General features: G+C 44.0%; 1 protein-coding gene across 14 annotated transcripts in view; it reads left to right on the top strand.

The window, feature by feature from the left end:
• Nucleotides 1-1,011: 1,011 nt before the first annotated feature.
• The window catches only part of Arhgef33 (Rho guanine nucleotide exchange factor 33), a 121,691-nt gene continuing 100,289 nt past the window's right edge, over nucleotides 1,012-22,413 (top strand). For 10 of the 14 annotated variants that reach the window (XR_009584497.1, XM_060363951.1, XM_060363944.1 and 7 more), the window contains exons 1-2: nucleotides 1,013-1,160; nucleotides 6,785-6,856. Coding sequence is in view for 9 of the 14 variants with exons in the window: in XM_060363951.1 (XP_060219934.1) it covers nucleotides 6,829-6,856 (28 nt within the window). In the remaining 5 variants the exon portion in view is untranslated. Of the gene's footprint in view, nucleotides 1,161-6,784; nucleotides 6,857-22,413 lie in introns of all 14 variants that reach the window. The other 4 variants (XM_060363979.1, XM_060363972.1, XM_060363936.1 and 1 more) reach the window with 3 other exon arrangements.

Genomic DNA, 22,413 nt, shown 5'->3' with positions numbered 1-22,413 from the left:
TATACTAAGATATACTGAATCATTCACTTCAATGGAACAATTTTATGTGCAGTATATGAATTATATCTAAATTTCTAAAATGTAAGTCTGTGCTCAGAAATCTTAAGCTACATCCCCAGGTAGGCCCCTAGAAAGTTACTTTTCCAGATAACATAATGTTTAAAATTATCAGAACTACATTACTGAATTATTGTACTGTACTCATAAATATGTACAATTAAAAAATGAAATAATTTGAATAGAAAAAATTACCAAAATATATGTCATCTGTAGTTTTAAAATGAAATTAAAGATCTGATTATTTTTTGCTGAAACTCCATTCCAAAATTGACCAAAACAACAAAAAAGTGTTGAAATGAGTAACTTCTGTGTCATATGTCATTTAAAATATTGTAAATGTGTTTCTCAATGTCATTGACATGAAATATTTATTGTTTAGTGTACTAATATAAATTTGGGTTAAAATATTTCTTGAAGTATTAAAAGTGGTATTTTTATTTTCTCATAATAGCTTTGTTGTTAATTTCAATAGATTATAGTGTTCAAAGAAATCCTGTCTTTAACTCCCATCCCCAAATATTAGACATTTTTGGACGCATTGTTTAGCATTAGCCAGTATTGTTTCAAATTAAATAGTATTATTGATGTAGTGTGGTTTATTAGGAGCTAAATAGCAGACAAGTTAAGATGAGGTGAGAGGGTGTTATCAGGGACCAGGGCATTCAATGCCAATTCAGAACCTCTGGGAAGTACTCTATGGGGAACCATGTGCTTCACAATGAAATGTCTCCTTATATTGTTCTTCAGTGTATTTATGGTATCAAGGTACATACTAGCTTTTCAAGTGTGAAACTTTTGTGAGGCTGTGGAGTAAGTTTTGGCGGTGCGGGTCTTCAGTTTCTCTAAGATGCCCAAGCCCTCCCACCGAAGCACCACCCTGGGAAGCCACACTGAGGCTCAGTTATTTGATTAGTTGACCTGGAGCTTATGTAATTAGAAGAGACACTGGCTTCCCTCATTTCAAAGCCTGTTAGCACATGACAGGCTCCTTTCAAGGGAAGGCAGTCCTCTCCACCGCTTCTCTCTGTGGTCTTTAAGTTAGTTCAGAATCCAGATAAGCCTTGGTCTGAGGATGAGCTAACTGCAGCAGGCGCCATGGGGTGAGTACATGCCTTGAGAGCCATGGGGAGGGGAAACATTTGTATAAGAGGACAAAGCTACCCATCTGTCTCTCTGGTATAGTCTATCCATATTCAAAACAGAGTAACACTTATTTAAGGCAGACATTCAAATAAGTAACTCTCACTTCAGGAGTTATGACTGTAAAACATGCACTTTCTTGATTCGTGTTTATAGTGTGTCTTAATCTATCTTTTCAGGCTGTCAGCTCATCAAGTGTCTGGGGACTGAGGTGGTTCTGCACATTTACATATTTAGTTGAAGCTGGGTTAAATTTTAGAACAGTTTTAAAGAAAAGATGATAGAATTTTTGATTTAGAAGGCAGCATTAAACCAACATGTGCACGGCTCTTTGGGATTAAGACTAATTAAAGCATGAAAAAGATCAGGGATGGTGGTGGTGATTTATTTATGCCTCTCGGACAGAGAACAAGGGTAGCGGAGTTTTGGTCAGAGCTCAGTGGACTATGTACAGTGACTGTGCTGAGTGAGCATGAATGAGACGAGTTCATCACACAGAGGTACTTATTTGTGAAACATTTTTAACAGTTCATGGGGACTTGAGGTGTGACGAAGATTTCACTCAAGAGTGCTATTCTTTTTTGAGAGCTTTTGATTCCATAACAATTAGTAGTACAGCTGCAGAGTTTTCGATGCTGGGGCAGTCTTCCCTGGATGTGTATGCTCGTCTTTGTCCTCTTGCCTTCTCCAGGCAGCTCCTTTCAATACAGTCATGTCATGCAGAATATTGATGTTTCAGTGAAGGTTACTTGGGAAGGATTCAACATAAATGATCAGAAATTTGTATTAGAGAGAAAGGGTTTTAGCACTCTTCTCCAAAAGCAGTTTCTGCTAACTCTAATTAGTAGTCACATTTTTGTTGACACCTTGACTCTGAAGGAACAATTCTAAACCCGTGGGAAAACTCAGGCTTTTGAAAGGGAGACCATTTTGTTATTAATTTGTTTTTCAGTGCTGGAGAGTAAATTCAGGGCATTATACATGCTGGGCAAGCACTCTACCACTGAGCTCTAGTCCCAGCCCCTGTCATTAACTTAAAAACTTATTTTTCTTTTATGTGCGTTGGTGTTTTGCCTGCATGTCTGTCTGTGTGAGGGTGGTGGATCCTGGAGTTACAGACAACTTTGAGCTGCCGTGTGGGTGCTGGGAATTGAATCTGGTCCTTTGGAAGAGCAGCCAGCGCTCTCAACTGTTGAGCCCTTAACTCTTCAGCCCTGCTATTAACTGTTAATTCAAATAGAGATGAAATGTTTTCAAACTAAGCTTTAATAGAGAAGTCCCAAGCAAAGACTTCACATGCGTTTGCTTGATTTCTTTAGAATAGAAAATGACAGGGCTTCTGGAATCTCATTATTCCCTCCTTGCTTCCCTTCTTCAGAGTAAGCACACCTCAACGTAGCCAGCCACCAGTAAGCCCGAGGTGATGTCAGAAACCTCCCTTTTTTCTCTCCCTCTGCTGCTGCTTTCTTTCCTTTAATGACAGTAATTCTTAGCTTTTCACGGGGCACAGGGGCGTTTTCAAGGAAGGATCTTTAGAAAGTAGTCTTTCTATCTTAAAAAAAAAAAAAACAAAAAAACAAGAAAAATAAAATGAAACATGCTTTCATGCAATTTCAGATTTGTAGATAGTTTAAAACACAGTTCATCAGCGCCCCCCTCCCCCCAACAGATGGAGAACATTAGATATTTTGTTTGTTTCTGAGACAGGTTTTCATGTATTCCAGGCTGGCTTCAAGCTGTGTAGGTAGCCAGGATGACCTTGAAATTCCCATCTTCTCACTCCACCATCCCCGAGTGCCAGGATTACAGCTGTAGGAGACCATGGCTCATTTCACCTTTGCTTTTGAATTTAGGGCAGGTGTATGATCTGTCTAACATTTTTCTTAGTTTCTGGAGTTGTATAAAATGTAAACATTATGAAGATAATGATTCTTTCTATTTTTCTCTCAAGGACAGGGTCACATTGCAGAGTCTGTCCTCTTTTAGACTCCTACCCCCAGCCACCCAGTTTGCGTAAAGCAGGAATATGGTTTAACCAGTGTCTTTTTCACTGCTGCCGCCAGGCACCTGGGACTTGATAAATCACTTGTGCCACCCGAGAAAGCACCAGAAACCACTTTACTTATCTTCATCTTACTTTTAAGGCATGTTCAGTGCCCCAAATAAGATGAGCTAAACAGGGTGCACCCTCCTCGGTGTTACACAGGCTTTCTTCTGCTCTGTAGCTCCGCAAGGTGGGTCTTGGTGTTTCCTGCCTTGTTGATGAAGAGGTGATCTTCTGGAATAGTCAGACACACACAAAGTGGCTGCCTGAATCTGTCCAGGAGATATCTCTAGGAGTTTTCCTGAGATGAAGGAGTACCTGTCTTGGATCTATCTTTGGGAGGGACCCACTTAACTCAAAGCTATTTAAAGGTTCACTCCAAGCCCTTCCATGCTGCCTTGGGCTATGCTGGCCTGGTTTCAGTGAGCAACAAGGAAATACCAAGTTCTCTAAACTGTCTCCTCCCCTCAGATTTCTTATGGAGTGTGGGGTGACTAAAGAACATCCATAAAGAGGTATATAAGATAACTTGTGAGATGTCAATGGACCTGAGGTAGCATGCTGATGCATCCTTGTAATCCCAGCACTGGGGGAAACTGAGGCAGGATTAGCATTTTTTAAAGGCCAGCCTGGGCTACATAGTGACTTCTGTTTAGATCAGCCTGGACTACATAGTAAGATCATTTCAGAGAGCGAGAGAGACAGACAGAGAGACAGAGATGGGGGTGGGGGACTGTGCCATGTAAAATTCCCTGCCACTATTTAGCTGGTGGCCATATTTCTCTGGAGTTCCCCAAACCACTCTTCCAGTGTTGGAGTATAAACCCAGGGTACAGAACATATTAGGTAAACATTTATCACTGAGCTATGCCTCAAGCCCTGACTCTTTCTTCCTTTCATTGAGGGTTGGAGTGGGGGGTGGTAGTGAGAAAGGCTCTCCTGTGTAGCCCAGCCTGCACTTGAACTCATGTGTATTCTAGCCTGGCCTTGATCTCACTGTGTAGATCCTTCTGCCTCAGCATCTGAGTGCCAGGATTAGAGGTGCCACCACACCCCCGGCAATGCTTGTCTTGTGGCCACCTTTCTATCTCCTGGCAGTCAGTGCATTTCCAGGTGACATCTGGCAAAGATGAAGTTAAGGGTCTACTAACATTGTACGCACGAGTTCACCATTGCAGTGTGTTCAACAAGCTTTAGCTTCTCAGTTCCAGTCAGTTTGGTTTTGTAAAATCTTTACAGCTATATTTTCTTCTTCTGAATCCGTGATACAGTCTAACTCATTTTCTTAAGCAAAGCAGGCATTCAGCTCACTTTCATCTGTGCCCTCCTTTCCTCGTACAAGCTTGCAGAATTCAGGGCATCATTGTCTTTTCCTTGGATTATTAGAGGGGCCTCCCCACTGACCTCTTTGCAGCTGGCTTCTCTGGATAGTATTAAAATCATCGCCTACCCAATGTCTGACCTGTTGCCTCTGTGCTTAAAAGCCCCGGCAGCTCTTTATTCTCTTCATTGCGTGTTAGCCTCCAAAGAAGCTCCTCACAGCCCATGGAGGGTTGGCTGCAGTCTGCCTGGCCAGACTTACCTTTCTGCTCTACTTACAGGCTCCCTGGGATCCCCTATGCCCTGTGTGTTCTGTTCTGTTGTGACCCTATGGTTTACCATTTCCTGCAAAGCTCATCAAAGCCCATCTTCTCAAAGCTGGAGCTCATCCTTTGTCCTCTGAGCTTACTGCATTATGGGTCCTAGTTATTTGTGCAATTAATTTTTCTTTTTTTTTTTGCCATTAGACTGTAAGCTCCTAGAGCAGGAGCATCATTTAAAAAAAAAACAAAAAAAACAAAACTTATGTCACCATAAGGCACATGCCTTTTATACTACATGTGCCTAATAAAATCTGTTGAATTTAAGAAACTCTGTTTTTCTATAATCCACAAAGAAGGAGAAATCTTAATTTTGGCCAAGCTTTCTTTCTTCCTGAAGGAGTGGCAGAAGAGCCCAAATGAATGAGTGGTAAAAAATGAGCAACAAACAGGGCAAGGATGAAAATGAGAGCTGGAGGGACACCCTCGGGACCACTGAAGAGTTGGATCTTCTGTCATCAATAAGTAGAAAGCACAGTCTCGGAGGAAATGTGAGAAACACTCCAGCATTAAAGACTGTTCTTATTCCTAGACAATTTGCCTGGGGGCTAGTATACCAGTAAGGATCGGGTTCATCTGTGTGTGATGGGAAAAGCCAACATAATAGGGCTTTAAACAAGACATTTCTTTCTCATTCCTGAAAAAGAAGCAAACAAGAAGGAGTTACACAGTCTAAGCTATTCGATGAGTTACTCTGATGAGGGAGTCAGGTTCCTTTGTGTTGCTCATTTGTTTCTGCTTCTTGGCACAGCACTTTTTAGTCCAAAAAGATTATTAGGGCCTCTCTTAGCCCATTGGTATTTGACCACCAGGAAGAAGTGGAAAGAAATGGATGTGTTTTCACTTTTAAGAGGAAAACACTATTTGTTTGATCCCATGGATTAAAACCTTGCCTCAAGGTTGCAGCTAAGCGTGAGAGGGGAAGGAGAATATAATCACTTAATGGAGTTATTGACAGAACAAGGGTTTTGGAGAAGATGTATCAGTTGTGGGTGTCACCTGGCTGTGGCTGACAGATGCGGCATCAGGCTTGGCATGGCCACTTTCACGCCTTTGGAGCAGAGTGCGGCACCCTGTGTGAAAGGGCAGCATTTATAGTACGGTTAAAGGAAAAGTTAAAAAAGAGCAAAAAGCATAGACTCACTCAGACTGGAGGATGGGACTCTAGACAAGAGGGCAAAGGTGACGTAGTCGGTCCTGGTGTCCCTTGTCCCAACTCTTCTCCCTCCTTCCGGCCTTTATGTCCCTTGACCCTCACGAAAAGGTGACTGTGAGTACTAGTGTGCTAACTGTTTTCATGTGGGTGGAGTGAACAGCTAAATTGCCCCAGAACTGCAAAAAAAAGTAAAATCTTTAAAAACCAGCAGACTTGGGCTCTACCACACTGCTAGCAAAAACATACAAACCACAGAGTGTTTTCCAAGTGAATCTGTATTTAATTTTTATGGCAGATCGCCTGAATTAGCCCTCTGGAAAAACTCCTTACAAACCTATTTCACTTGTCACTTGAAGTAGCTTTTTGAGACTTCGGTATAGAATATTTCTTTCAGTGTGGGATACTGAGAAAGCAACCCTGGATTTGTGGCTTTTAATATTTTAGGGCCAGATCAACCTCTCCAAACTCTTGATGGAGCAAAGCCTCCCAACTTACGCTGGAGTAGTCTAGCTATAGCTTTAAGTGCATGGGAATTGGTTTTGTCAGCCACCTCGAAGGAATACACTCTGTAGGGAAGGGGCGCAAAGCCTTGCTTTCTTCTTCTTCTCAGATGGATTTGAACAATTAGAGAATTTTAACAGGGGAATGCAAATGTAACCGGATTTCATTACATAATTATATGGGGAAAGGATGGTATAGAATGTGAGGTAGTTGTCATTGTCAACGGCATTTTGTCTTTTATAGACCCTCTAGAGTAATCAGGAAGAAGACTTCCAAAACCTGATGTGATGTCTCCTGCTGGAGACGAGGCCCGAGGTGAGTGAAAAACCACAAAGATCTTGTTTCTAATGGGAGCACAGATAAAAGGACAGTAGAGGGCTGAACAGTGATCCTTCTGGAAATAGAAAATAGAAATAGAAGCGTGTTATAGTAGATAGAGTGGGGGAATTTTGTAAGCCTCTGTTTGAAAACTGTCAACTAAACAAAAACAATTTCCTTAGGTAGCAGCCAGAAATAATAGCCACCCACTAAACTACGCATGTTACTTCAGGCTCTTAACATACGTATGACTGCTTACCTGTAATACTGACAAGGAATGAACTGTTTTAATTAATAAACTGTTGAGTTCTATTTGGGATAATTTGGGGATTGCAGAAATCCCCTGGAAAGATGACACTGAACTAATATCTTCTGAGTCCCTACTTTATTCTGGCTCTGTCACATAATAACCGTATGGGATAGCCCAGACAACTCACTTTACAGTTGAGGAAATGGGCTTACCAAGATGAGTGGACTTGCATTTTGACTTTTTGTGCATGGGATGTGTGGGAGCATGTGTGTGAGCACATGTGTACACAGGTGCATTTACCAGTGCATACGTGTAGGCCAGAAGCCAACCTTGGACATCTTCCCTCACACTCTCCACCTTATTTTTGAGACAGGGACTGTCACTGAACCCAGTGCTCACAGTTGCAGTTAGGCTGGTGGCCAGTAAGCTCCCAGGCCCTGCTGCCTCCATCCCTTCCTAGCATTGGGGTTATAGATGGCTTTTGGGGGTAGTAGTGGTACTGGGTATCTGAACTCAAACCTTCATGCTTGCTTAGCAAGTACCGGCCTATCTGCTTAGTCCAAAGATTACTTTCCATTCCCAGGATCACAAAACTAAATTAATCGCAGAGCTAAGATTTGAAGCTAAATGTCTGACATATTAAAAAAAAATCCTGCCCAGTGTGTACACCAGACAGCCCTCAGAAGACGGAGGCAGGGCATTGCAGAGTGTTCAAGGCCAGCCTGAACTACATAGCGAATTCTAGATCAGCCTGAGCTATATAGAGTAAGAGCCTGTCTTAAAAGTATCTGAACTTGGGGCTGAAGAGATGGATGGTTCAGCAGTTAAGAGCACTGGCTGCTTTTCCAGAGGACCCAGGGTTGGTTCCCAGAACCCACACGCCGGCTCCCAGCCATCTGTGACGCTAGTTCTAGGAGACCTGACACCTTTCTCTGGCCTTTGTGGGCACTGTACACATGTGGTGGGCAGCATACACGTATAGACAAAACATCGTCCACATAAAGTAATACAGTAGTTTAACACAAATAGTTGAAAAAGCACCGTTTAGAAAGCCAACAGGTGGCCAGCACCTGCAACCCAAGCGCTCAGGGAAGCAGACACAGGCAGAGCTCTGTGAGCTCAAGGCCAGCCTGGTCTACAAAGAGAGTCCAGAACAGCCAAGGCTGACCTGAGTTCAATCTCCATGACCTATGCAGTGGAAGGAGAGAACCAACTTGCATAATAAGTTGTTCTCTGAGCCTCGCGTGCATGCAGTGGTATGTGTAATTAATAAATAAATCAAAACATTCTGAAAAGCAAACAGACTTTGTGAGTAAGTAAAGCTTTTGAGCTTATCCCATCTCTCACCGCAGCCTTCTAACATTCTTGGTGTTTTGCCTTGCCTGTCTTTGCTTTCACTGGAAACACATGCCTGTAATTGCTGCACCTGGGAAGCTAAGGCAGAGGGATCACCATGAGATTGAGGAAAAAGAAAACCATGATTAGAGGAAATTGATTTATGATATATCTTTACTAGAATAAATAATTAACATTAAACATTTCTCACTCAGCAAACGTGGGTCATCTTCAGACAGAAATGCTAAGAACGAAACTCACCATGTTTTCTGGGACTCATAATCTAGTGCTTATTTTTGAGGGAATGATTATGAATAACTTTGATAGACTGGTGTGTGCTCTAAATCCTTTCCCCAGAAGAAATGAATCACTTAAAATTTTGCCTATAGTTCAGAAGGTTTTAGGCACCCTGATTTATTTGAAGTGAAACATTTAAGTTAATTATTTGATGTAAGTATCATCATAAGAATGTGGCTAGATGCTATGGCAACCCAGAAAAGTAGAATTTCTAGGTGTGGTGGTACCCACTTGTAATCCTAACTCCTGGGAAGTGGAGGCAGAAGGCCCAGGAAGCCTGAGCTACACGAGACCCTATTCAACAAAACAAAACAAAACAAAACAAAATAAACAAAACAAAACAAAACGATAAGAACAGCAGCAAAAGTAGGGCTCAGCTCTACTGGGACAAGTCTTGGAACCCAGAAAAGAATGGCACTGGGGATCTTGAAGGACTCTGGAGGTTAGAGAGGTAGCCAGCGTCAGGGAAGAATAGAGGGGCTCAGCATCAGCAAACACCAGAGAGGCCAGAGAGGGCATGGAGCCACATCACCGTTGTTTTCTAAGACTTAGATTTTGGTGTGTGTGCCAGGCTGTATGTGAGGTCAGAGGACAACTTGGTGGAAGTCTGTTCTCTCCCTTTGCCATATTAGTCCCTCATCAGACTTGATGGCAAGCACCTTTACCTGATGAGTCAGCTCACTGGCCTTGGCTTTGGGCTTTTGAGACAGGGAGTTAGATATCCCAAACCAGCCTCAAATTTGTGTAGCCAGGGATGACCTTGATCTCCCAGTTCTCCCTGTCTCCATCTCCAAAGGGCTGGGGTTATAGACACAAATCACCATGCCTGGCTCTGCCTGTCTTTGTCATAGAATCCAGCATAAGTCTGAGAGGACTGGGCACAGGGGCGGGACTGTAGCTCAGTGGTGGATTGCTTCTCTAGCATGCACAAGGCCCTGGGTCCACTCTCCAGCACTATAAAAGATGAAAATAATAAAGGTTAAAATAAGAGAAGTTCCCTTGGCTTAGGTTGGGATTACTGGCTAAATAATCAGCTGCTTAAAAGATACACTGCCCAAAGCAAGCGGGACTGGTGGAAGGCTGCTGCTTTACAGAGGAAATGGAAGTAACTTCAGTAACTACTTATTAAAGGACTCAGATTCCAGACAGTGCATTTTGCTGTGGGCTGCAGGACTTTGTGCACAATCAGCTTGGAGTTAGCCCTTTAATGGGTGGCCCACTTCTGAGCCTGTTCCTTTCCCTCCTCCTGTATCCAGTAGCTGCAGAGGAATCATTTGCAACCAGCCAGAAAGAAGGTACAGTGGGTCAGGCCTTCCACATTTCAGCATGAGCTGTGGTCCTGGAGTGATTCTTTTTGTAGTTCCCTTTGAAAAGCAACATTTACCAGCCTACCTGGTTCATTTCCGTTGGGCTGTACTTAACCTGATATACCTAAAACTCTAATATTTGCCTCACCCTCTACTTTTTAAAAATTTACTTTTTATAATTTATTCACTTTATATCCCGATTGTAATCCCTTCCCTCGTCTCCCTTTGGTCTCACCCCCCCTCCCTCTTCCCCCCCTTTCCCCTTTTTCTAGTCCTCAGAAAGGGGGAGCCCTCCTCCCCTATCATCTGACCACAGCCTATCAAGTCTCATTAGGATGGCCTGAATCCTCTTCCTCTGTGGCCTGGCAAGGCTGCCCCCCACCACCACCAGGGGAAGTGATCAAAGATCAGGCAACAGAGTCCATGTCAGAGACTGCCCCTACTCCCCTTGCTAGGGGACCCACATGGAGACTGAGCTGCCATGGGCTACATCTCAGCAGGGGGTCTAGGTCCTCTCCCACCCTCTGATTCTTTTTGGTGACTTCATAAACTCCCAAGGACACTTCACTGAATAAAATATTAAAATATTATTAGTTTAAACTTTCACAGGTGCCATAAAGGCTTCAAAAGGTAAACTTGTATATATTGCACATGTTAATATGTATATGTCATCTATCTCTTCCTCCCTTTTTTGTTTAAGACAAGGTTTCATGTTGCCCAGGCTGCCCTGGAACTCCTGACCGTCCGGCCTCAGCCTCCTGAGTGCTGGCATCACAGATGTGTGCCACCACGCTTGGCTCTACATTATGTGACACAGGGGCATTTGGTCTTTAGCAAATAATAGCTCTGTCCAAGACTTCCGGTCTACATATTTGGATAGTGGGCATTTTTTAAAACAAAATTTACAATGTAGGTGAAAGGCCATTTATTAATCCCCGCCCCCCGTTTTTCTTTAACAACTCATTAGTTATGAAATAAAAAGAACCGGTCTCTTTATAATATAAGCAAATAAAACACTGTGTGCTCTTCTTTAGGGAAAGAAACTATTAACCACAAAGGTGAGCATCCATTGAGAGAAGCTCCCAGTGACAGGAGTACGAATGGATGACATAAATCTATTTATCTTCAAAACACAAGCGGATTTTGTAGTCTATAAATGAGTGTTTCAGGTTAGAGAGGGCTCACTGTACGATCCTGGAGACACCAGTTTGGATCCACAGAAGCCATGTAGGAAGCTAGGCACAGTGGTGTTCACCTTTAATCCCAGTGCTAGTGGAGACAGAGGGATCCCTCAGGCTCAATGGCCAGGCATTCTCAGCAACCAGCGAGCTCCAGGGCCAGTGAGAGAGGCTGTTCCAAAAAGTAAAGTGGAAAGCAACTGCAGAAGACACCTGATGTCAGCGTTTGGCCTCCACAGGCGTACGTACGCACACACATGTACGCACATCCACGTAGCTCTTCTTTGTTGCTACTTTGTGGGTTCTTCATGTTTTGTTTTGTTTTTTTAATCTGTCTCCTAACAGTATTTTTGCCTGTTCAGCTTCTCCTGGCTCAACCTCTTTTCTGCATCAACTGCCTTCTCTTCTCTAGCCCTGCTCAGTCTTCTTTCTTCCTGCACCAACTGTCTTTGTTAACCCCACTCAAGCTCTCTTAGCATCTGCTGGCTTTTTATATCCTCTCCTGTTCCCAGAAGTTCAACAGGCATAGTTCAGAAGTTTAGCACTGAAGGTCATAGGGTCAAGCAGTTCTAACTGCTAAGCATTCCCAAAGGGCCAGTTGACTAGCAACTGGGATCCTTCAAAGGGCCAGGCACACAAAATAAGTCACACTACACATCCATCCATCCATCCATCCATCCATCCTCAGGTATAAATATGTGCACAAACACAACAAATACCAAAGCATCTGAAGCAAATTTCTTAAGATTGAGTAAATTGTCTTGAAGGAGATGATTTATCCTCAGGCTTCAAATCTAGCACACTAGGAGGATAAGATGTTGAGCCTTGTGAAATGAGCAAGATTCAGAAAAGCATTACTTCATGATCTCTCTTACAATTGGCATCTAAAAGTCATAGAGAGGACTTTGGTGCTTACTACAGCCTGAGGGTGGGTGCTGAGATGTAGACTGGGGAGACATTGGTCAGAGTGTGCAGGTTTCTGACAGGAGGACCAGACGGTTTGTTTTATTTTGTGTCTTAGAAATATCTATTGCACAGCAAAGTGGCCATAGTAAAGAGCACACTGTGTGTCTCAGTTGTTAAGGGTTAATTTCACATGTTCCTACCATAAATGATGTTAAATATATGAGATGATGAGCATGTTAATTAGCTTGATTTAATAAATCCACATTGTATGCAGATATGATAACATTATGCTGTACCTAAAAGCTTATGCCATTAGAATACAATTGTAGTTGACCAATTAACAATTTTAAAAGAGTGAGAGAGGGTAATAGGGGTGAATATAATAAAAATGTATTAAAGACATATATGAAATTATCAAGGGATGAATACAAACATCAACCCAGGACCATGCTTAAACTTGACGTAGGCCCCCTACAAAGATATAGCAGATGGGCCTCATGTGGGTCCTCTAGTAAGGGAAGTGGGGACTGCGTTGGACATGGACTCACTTGTCAGCTTTTTACTCACTTTTCCCTGGCAGGACTGCCTTGCCAGATCCCAGGGGAAGAGGACGAGCTCGATCCTGATGCAGCTTGATGAGCTGGGGTGGATGGGAAAGGGAGCTCTCCTCTGAGGAAAAGGGGAGGGGGAGGGGAAGAAAAAAAAGGGTGGGATTGGGAGGGGAGGATGTAAAGTGAATAAAAATAAATTAATTAAAATATTTTTAAAATAAATAAAAAGGAAACATTAAAAACTTAGGCTCTGTGGTAGCAGGTGCCTATAATTAAGAGGCTGAGGAAGAAACCTGTGAGTTCATGTGATGCTCACAGCCAGACCTAGTTTCAAAACCCAAACCAAAAGAACCAAGTACCTGATAGGACCAGAAGTTGTACATGAAGCTGGATCCTGCCAGCAAGATTTATAGTTTGGTGATGATTCTCAGCAGGAAGAGAGCACAGTTTATGGTCTCTTCCTGTGGCATGGGAACACAGCAGAAGACAGCGTGGTTAATTATGCCTTGGAGATCAGGCGGGCTTCCCTGAGAAAGGGGCGTGTGAACTGAGCCTGCAGGGACAAGAAATGCCCTTCTGTAAGAAAATGTGGGCTGGAGAGATGACTTGGCAGTCAAGGGCACTTGCCGTACTTGCAGAGGGCTCAGGCGTGTTCTAAGCACTCACAAGGTGGCTCACAAGCCCCTGAAATCCCAGTCCAGGCAATCTGAGAAGGTCTTCTGGCCTCCACAGGTGTATACATAGTGTACACAAGTGTAGGGAAATCCTCATACACATAGAAGAATAAGCAAGTAAGTAAGTAAAAAAATAAATACATTGAAGGGGGAGAAGATGGCACAAGGATGCCACGGCGTGCATGTGTTTGATGAAATGCACAAACTATGAGCATGTACACATCTGTGTCACATATACCAACTAAACATACAAAGTTTAGTTTGAAATTCTGTGAACTAGAGAAGTGAAGCAGCAAAATGGTACCAGCTAGTGCGCGACTGGTAGCAGGGACACACAGAACCTCCTTGACAGGCTTTGCGAGGCTCTGTCTCGGGGAGCGGCCCCAGAGGGCTTAGCGAGCTAGTGATTTGCCTAGCTGGGGAGCCGGTAGAAGAGTCCCGAGCTGTCCTGAGGCAGAGCTGGATCACACTACCTGAGGAAAAGAAAGGGCCTCCTGCCGCTCTCCCACGGGCAGTCAGCTTTCCGCGGGTGAACAGCTGTACTCCACACAACCCTAAGGAAACGAGGCTCAGTTTTAGGAGCCTTTTGGCTCCCGTTTCTTTTCAAGCCCATATATGGTAGACCCCCCCCCCACATTATACTAAACTCTCTCAATCCTTCATCTCTCCCATCGCCCCAGCCTCCTGCAGGGGATGTTTTAGTGATGGCTTGGCTCCTAGGCAGCTCCCAAGCCAGCCCTAATTTTGCTTAGGCCAGTGGTTATCAAGTGCCTGGATGCTGGTGGCTTCCTTTCCAGTGTCAACTGGACTTGCAATGTCAGGCTCATTTCTAAGCTAGGTGCTTTCGACCACGGAAGAATAATGTGTGGCCTGGGATTTTAACCCGGATCTTCTGTAATTGAAATCTCAGATTCCACCCCCCCCCCCAACTGAGACTGAGGCAGGGGCATTAGATCTTGTAATGGCTATGTGTGTAAAAGAAATTGGCACTCTGTAGGATTCTTTCTTTCTTTCTTTTATTTATTTGGTATAAAGTGTTCTGTTTACATGTAGGCCTGCACATCAGAACAGGGCACCAGACCTTGGTATAGGTGCTTATGAGCCACCATGTGGTTGCTGGGAATTGAACTCAGGACCTCTGGAAGAGCAGCCAGTGCTCTTAACCTCTGAGCCATCTCTCCACCCCCTGTAGGATTCTTCCTTAAAGCAGGACCTTAGGATTTGGTGAAGTCATTTGGACTTTTTTAAAAGTTTTGGGTTGATCTTTAGGAAGTGAGTTCATTCATTACCAATGTATTCAGGATATGTGCTAGACCCTGACTGAGATCTTACAGAATGCAGAGTAAACAAAACGTTGAAGCCCTCATGAGGTGGAGCTGGGAGACGAAGGTGGTCAGCAAGAAATTGGTACTTACCACCCACAGTTTATAGTAAATGCTACAGCAGAGTGAGTAAAGCAACGAACAGGAGCCATTGCAATTAAAATTATTTTTAAACAGAAACTATAGGTCTTTCTAAAATCTTTACTATGTAGTAGTTTCTGAAGTTGTCAAGCCAGAGGAAACTAGCTTTACTGGGGCTGGAGAGGATCTTGAACTCATCTTTCCTCATCCTTTATGCTCCTGAATCATCACAGAACAAGCTCCTCTGTGTCTCTACAAGTCCAAATGCTGTAATGATTTTCTGAATGTATTGCACCTCTGTGCTTGTTTAATTTTCATGAATAGGAATTACCACACACTAGGTTTCAAAAAGGCAGCTGTGGTGGCCCATGCCTGCAAGCCCAGCACGGGGTGTTTGTGAAAAGGAAGGGCCGGAGTCAAGGTCATCCTGGGCTACCCAGTGAGTTCAAGGCCAGCCATATCTACAGGAGGTCATGCCTCAAAAATGGAGCATTTAAAGCTATGATAACCAAATTTACAAGATTTTAGCAAGTAGGAATCTTTTTCATCTGAATGTCACACCCAAGTTTATAAGTAGTTCCATGTCTCCACAGCAGGCCAGGCCCTAAGCCAAACCATATACAGAAAGGAATAGGGGATAAAGGACATTCTTTCAGATGGCCAGCGTGATTTGGTTTTGTGTGTTTAGTTTCTATGCAACTTTTGGCTTATTCACCTCTTAAAGCAGAGTTTGTTTTGGAGACCAGAAACATGGCTCCCCAAGCAGATGAACAGCAGATACTAGGGTGACAAGGAGAGTCATCCAGCTGTTAAGAAATGAGCAAACTCAGTGAGGTTTCTAGACTGGTGAAAAAGAGGATGAAAAAAAGAAAAAGATTGACTTTTGAAATAAATCAGTGGAAGTTTCTGTATATACGTAAGAGCTGAGCTGTTGCATGCCACCCCATTTTATGATGCTATAACTCTGAAAATAATCTTTGAGGCCCAGACAGAATATTAAAACCCTTTGTTCTACTGTTATAATCTGACCAATTCTTTTTCCTTAGCTTACACTCCCATGATCCTTGATTGCCAGATATTTAAATAATGGGGTCATTGAAAGGATTGTTAGCAATTAATTAAAGCAAAGAGTTAAGTGATAAATACTGTTGACAGTGTTTGGGCATGTCCATACATTGTCCATTGTTCATGGTCCATACATTTTTATTGAACTTCTCATCTGTGTAAAAACACAGAACGGGGAAAAAAAAAACCGAAAAAAACAAACAACAACAACACAGAAAGGCTGCCGTGGAAAGTAGCAGGAGAAAAAAAACAGACTCCTTTTGTGTTGTTTGTTTTTTGAAACAGGGTTTCTCTGTGTAGCCTTGGCTGTCCTGGACTCGCTTTGTAGACCAGGCTGGCCTCACAGATATCTGCCTGCCTCTGCCTCCCTGAGTGCTGAGAACACAGACTCTTTATTCAAGAAATTTATAATATCTTAGAAAATGAGAATTTTACAACAGACAATGGCAGAAAATCATGGTTTAGATTACAATCACGTCTTATACTGTTTGAAAAAAAGGAGGATCAGATCCTATTGCATTGAAGGAGGACGTTCTAGAGTTCTGAACTTCACTTTGGGGAGTGAGTACTGAAATAAGAACTGGAGAAGGGTGAGGAGGAGTTCAGTCTAGTGCCCTTCCCATTCCCTGACACTGGGAGTGGGGCATTGATTGATGTTTTATGTCTAGGTCTCCCTGTGTAGCTCTGGCTAACCAGAAAGGCACTGTGTAGACCAGGCTGTTCTCAAGCTTGCAGCAATCGCAGCCTCTTTGGTGTTGGGATTACAAGTATGATGCCTACTTCTGCTCCTTTGGGGAATGTTTTTGCCTGGTTTTATGGACAGAGCCTGACGAAAATGCTAAGAGGGCACATTATCCCAAAGCAAAATGGAAGCATTCTTAAAAGCAAAGCACACAGAGCATGAAAGGCAGGAAGTGACGTGGGCAGCCCTGTTAGACCGTGCTTTCAGACAAAGGCTCTCTCCCAGTGATGTTGCGAACAGGATGAATGAGCACAGCTGATGAGGGAGTGATTTCCCTGAACTGTGTCAGGAAGTCCTGAGCACACATTCCAAGTGAGGACATTCTTGTTTTTCAGAATTCTTAAAAAAGTTACGAAAAATAGGATTTCTGTCCAAGTATCTGAGAGACAAGAAATATGTAATTCAGCATGGAGGGAGAGGGAGGGCCCTTTATTTATTTTTAGAGTCAGGCTCTCGTTATGTTGTCCAGGCTGGCCTTGAACTCCTGGACTTAGGTGACCCAACATGTATGTGCCGTTGTGCCCAGCTGTCCCATTGTTTCATTCATTTACTTGTGTTCTAACTTGTTCCAAATAAGGAAGTTAAAATGAGAGGCTTAGGGGTCTGAACACATCTAGTCCCCATGCATTCTTATCTGAGAAAAGGCCTTACTCTATAACCTCGGGTGGCCTTGGACTTTTCACCATGCCTCAGCCTCCCAAGTGCTGGGCTCCCAGGTGTGTACCACTACACCTGGCCTAGTTCCAGACCCCTCTCACACCCCTTTCTTACACTAATTACTCACCCGTATGGGGCAAGGCGTGCACAAGCACACGCATCAGAGGTCAGCTTGTTAGAGCCGGTCTCTCCTGGTCCTGGGCTCTCGACAACAGGGCTGTCCTTTCCTCTCTGTTCCCAAGACAACCAACTAACTGCAAGATGCATATGTATTTTTTTTAATAGTCTGGCGTGGAGCACGTGCCCATATTCTCAGTATTCCTGACAGGCCAAGGCCACCCTGGCCTACAGTGAGAGACTCATTGTCTAAAAAAGAAAATATTGGATTCAGTATGCCTTAGTCTGGGGAGGTCGTATATGAAATAAGCTGATAATATAAAATAATAAAACGAATGATGTCCACACTGGTCATTGATCAAGAAAATTTTGTAAGCTGGGTGTGGTGGCGCACACCTAAAATCTCCATGCTCAGGAGGTGGAGGCCAGAAGAGCAGAAGTTCAAGCACATTTGGGCTATGTAACAAGTTGGATGTTAGCCAAGGTTCTCGGAGACTGCCTAAGATAATAAATAGGACATTTTTTTCATATTTAAGTTTGTGCCTCTGGATTCTAATCAGGATGACCTGGACGATGTTTTTTGGCTTCTCCAGGAGAGATGACAGTTAAAAACCTGCCAAGGCAGGGTTAGGCTAGAGTTGGTAGCCTGCTAGTCAAGCATGCATTAAGCCCTAGGTTTGCTGCCTGGTAATGCATGAAAAGAAAGGTGGTGGTGCATGCCCATAATCCCAGCACTTAGGAAACAGAGGCAAGAGGATCAGGAGTTCAAGGTCATCCTCAACTGTGCAGAGAGCCTGGGCTACTGGAGACCCGGTTTCATAGAACAAACAGAAATCTGCATGGTATACTTCTTGGAGGCCATGAGGCGTAACTGCCCTTTGAAGGTGAAGAGGACTTGAGTTTGTGGGGGCTGGGGGTTCACGCAGGGAACTATGGGACTGAGATCCTTAGGTGGGCTGCACACAGCTTGTAAATGAGGATTCTGAAGGGCGAGGTTGTGGTATTAGTGGCCGGAGAATATCACTGTCCCTCAGGGTACATCCACTGACTATGACCCATATTTCCAAAGTCATAGATCTGCAGAATTTTGTCTGTGATTTCCAACTTCTGGAGTCTGCTCCCTGGGCAGTGGTAGGAAGTTATGATCATCCTGAAGACTGAATTTCACTGTTATTCCTTAGCAGTCTTAAAAGTGCCAAAGGCAGATCCAAATTGGATGTCATTTATCTGAATGATGAAAACCATTCTCCCAGGAGAGGCAGCAGTAACCTGGTTTCCCCTCGCACCTAAAATAGGCCCTGGTGACTGATGATCTATTTTACAGTGTGCGCTGATTCGGCCACCTCATTTGGGATGCGTGAGTCCTGCAACTTCTCTGTTTCAGCAGATGGAGTATTTCCTCAGGACTGCTGCTTTGTTTCCCCAATGGATCCCCACCCTTCCTCCCACCCCACCTAGCCCCATCTCTGCAAATAGGCTCTCCCTGGCTGGAGGAAACTTCCTCTGGAGGACATGACTGTCCCTCTGCATATCTCCAAGGGACCTCAGCTTGTCTCCCCCCTCACCTCTAGGTGGCCTTACCAAGGGGCAGTGAATGTCACTTTGCTTTCTATTTAAGTTGATGTTTTTGTTTGTTTGTTTGTTTGTTTGTTTGAGACAGAGTTCTACTAGGTAGTCTTGGCTGGCCTAGAACTTGCTAGAGAGACTGGGCTGGCCTCAAACTTATAGAGCTCTCATAGAGACTGCATCTGCCTCCCAAGTGCTGGGGTTAAAGGCATTGTGCTACCGCCAGAGTCTGCCTTTAAGTGGAAGTGTATCCCTCCCATGGACAGTTCCTGAGAGACTCTTAACTTCCACTTAGCAGACTCTAGCTGGACAACATGTTTGAGAGACAGAGACTGAGGGAAGTCAGGCCAGGGTAGGAAAAGCTACAGAACACCTTCCTGCCAAATCCACAGCTCAGGAAACACTCCAGGCTCGCAAAAGCCACTGTGACATTCGAGTGTACCAAGCAATAACAAGAGGCAGAGGAGCGTGTGAAAGAAGAATGTCCTGAATTTTGATGGGTTATGACATCTCACAGGAGGCTGAGACTCAGTCACTGCAAGGCAGGCATTGGCTGTGAGACAGCAGGCCACCATGCTTTCCTTCCTGCCAGATTTTGGCATACATCAACTCAACCAAATCAATCACTCAATCTCAACTGAAGAAAATAATAACAGATCAATGGAGCAGAGCTGGAGAAGCAAGGATAGTCCACCGTGTGATGTGAAGAATACCGTGTGTGCTTCCCAAGAAAGGAATTGTCAGCTCTGTGTGTTTTGTCTAGGTTCCCACCGGCTCTGGGCACATGCGGGGCTGCGGGCAACAGTGGAGTACCAGAGCTGGTTCGGAACAGGAGTATTATTTAGGAGTCTTGCTGTTCTTGGTTCTTCACGCCTGCTGCTGGGTACAGGCTTTGTGTTAGCGGAACATCGCTGTGTTGGATGAAATAAAGTAGTTTTGTCTTTCTCACTAATCTACCCACTAATTTTTGGTATTGGGAAACGAATCCAGGACCTGCACCTGACTATCGAAGGATTCTTTTAACTTCTGATTATTGATCTGAATAAAGTCTGAGGTAAATGCCGTGTTTCTCATAGTCTGCTGGGTGAAAATCCAGACCACTTTCTCAGAGACTTTTTGAGAGCACCTGAGGCCTTTGGGGAGTGTGGTATTGGAGCTGGGGATGGAGGATGAGTGCTCACCCCTGTTCTTCAGTCTCTTTCAGCCTAGGGAGGCAGCCAGCATTCGCTTTCTGAACTCAGAGGCAGGACATTCCTTTAAAAAAAAATTTTTTTTTAATTCTGTTATTTTGAGACAGGGTTTCTTTGTGTAGACTTGGTTGTCCTGAACTTGCTTTATAGACCAGGCTGGCCTCGAACTCACAGAGATCTGATTGCCTCTGCCTCCCCAAGTGCTGGGGTTACAGGTGTGAGCCACTGTGCCCATTGGGCCACTCCATTTTTAACAGCAGCCACACTTAAGAAGAGATCAGATCAGAAGCTGACTTGAAGACATTTTCAAGATGAGGCTTCTCTTGTTTGGCCTTTCTGGTGGCAGGATTCTATTTTAATGAATAACTTAGTCTCGTGCTGTCACCCAGGCTGGCCTGGAACTCACTGTGGATCCAAAGCTGGCTTTGAACTCCGGATTCTCCTGCCTCCACCTCTCGAGGCTGGGATTGTCAGCATGGCCGACCATACCTGGCTTGTATTTCCATATTCTTTGGAGTAGTGGTCACACCTCCCTTTTGTGAGTGTGAGAACATGCACCATGGTACCGTATGTGAAGGTCAGAGGACAAATTGCTGGAGTTATTCTCTCCTTCCATCGTGTGGGTTTTGGGAATCAAACTCAGATCGTTAGGCTTGGTAGCAAGTACCATCACCAGCTGCCCCCAACGACGCTCTTGTAGTCCTTTTTCCTAGACTTTCCCCTCAATGTCTTTCACTCATTACACTTGTCAAACGCTTTTTTTTTTATCCTATCCAATCTGTTTATTCAAAGAGCTAAAAATGTGTTGGGAGGCTGAGGCAGGGGGGTTGCTCTGACTTTGATGTCAGTGTGGGCTACGTGTTAAATTCCAGGCCAGTCAGCTCCATAGCAAGATCTTTTCTCCCTCGAAAACAAAACAACCACAAACTCAGCAACAGCAAAAATCAAGTAGGAATCAATGCTTTATTTTTTTATTTACTGATTTATTTTGCAGTGCTAATCTTTTTTTTTTTTTAATGGCAGAGTAGTGCCCTGTATTTCTATGCTTCAAAGTGCTGTGGTACAAAGCATTTAAACACACAGAAGACTAGAAAACCAACCACCATGCGTGGCACTACTTCTTGTGGCGTCGGGGCAAGCACTCAGTCCTCTGAGTGAGTCTCACTCTGTGTGACATGACTGGGTGTCCACTGTGTCCACTGGTCACCAAGTACAGCGTCCTGGCTCTGCACTGGAGGCTACGATGCACACACAAGCTGCTGTTATCGTCAAGTGATCTTGCTTTTTGGCTCAAATAGGGAAAAAAAAAAGCAACTTCAAGTGCTTTGCACAATTTCTTCAGCAGCTGTTGGACATCGCAAAGGTTGTATAGACGTTTTCTTTCTGGTCATGTTTGCAGGCTTTGCCCTGACGAATTATTTTAGTTTCAGGGGGAATATTTCCTCAGCACCCTTCCCCCAACATGAAAAGTTCTCATTCTGCTAAATTAGAAATATGCACCAAAGACCCATTCAATAAAGGACGCTGAAATGGAAATTAACTCAAGTCTGCTTTCAATTAATTTCAATTCCCCGAAGTGCCAAAATTTCCATTTTGATCCCAGCAGTAATTGGAAGGTAATAGGCAAGCTTGAGTTTTTGTAATTGTGTGTGTATGTGGGGAAGGAAGGTGTGCATTCTAGGTCATGGTGGGGGAGGGGCAGGAGACCCTGAAGTCGTCTTCATCCTTCTTAGTTTTACTATGCAGGTTTTCAGCTCATTTCATAACAGTATGGCCATCTCTTTTTAGATGCAAGTTTCCATGTTTCTGCTTCTCTGTATTTACAATTTTAGAACCTTTGCTTTTGAACAGCGAGCGGAAACAGATTTTAAGAAGAAACTCCTTTCCAAAAAGTACAGTATCGGAATCAAGCACAGGGATTGGGTGGGAGGGACACAGAGGGGTACCCAGAACCCTACAGCAGCCCCCAAGGCACTCAAGAAAACCTGGTAGATCTGGAGCTGTAGCTCAGTTGGTCGAGCATCTTGCTTGCAGAAAAGACCCGGGTTCAGTCTCCAGTACCACTTAAACTGGACGTGGTGGTGCATGCCTATCACCCAGTGCTTGAGAGGTAGAGGCTGCGGATCAGAAGTTAAAGGGCACCTTCAGCTGCGTATGAGTTTGAGGACATTAGACAGGTCAGTACATAAGAATGCTGGTTGCACAACCACAAAGACCTGAGTCATGAGCTGGATGTGGTCTCCCAAGCCCCAGCAGTATTGGGGGTGAAGATTTCTGGGGCTTGGTGGCTGCCAGCCTAGCAGAAAAACAGGAGCT

This window comes from Meriones unguiculatus, chromosome 1 (genome assembly GCF_030254825.1).
Source record: "Meriones unguiculatus strain TT.TT164.6M chromosome 1, Bangor_MerUng_6.1, whole genome shotgun sequence".
Taxonomy (NCBI): Eukaryota; Metazoa; Chordata; class Mammalia; order Rodentia; family Muridae; genus Meriones; species Meriones unguiculatus.
This window is presented reverse-complemented; position numbering and strand designations above follow the sequence as displayed.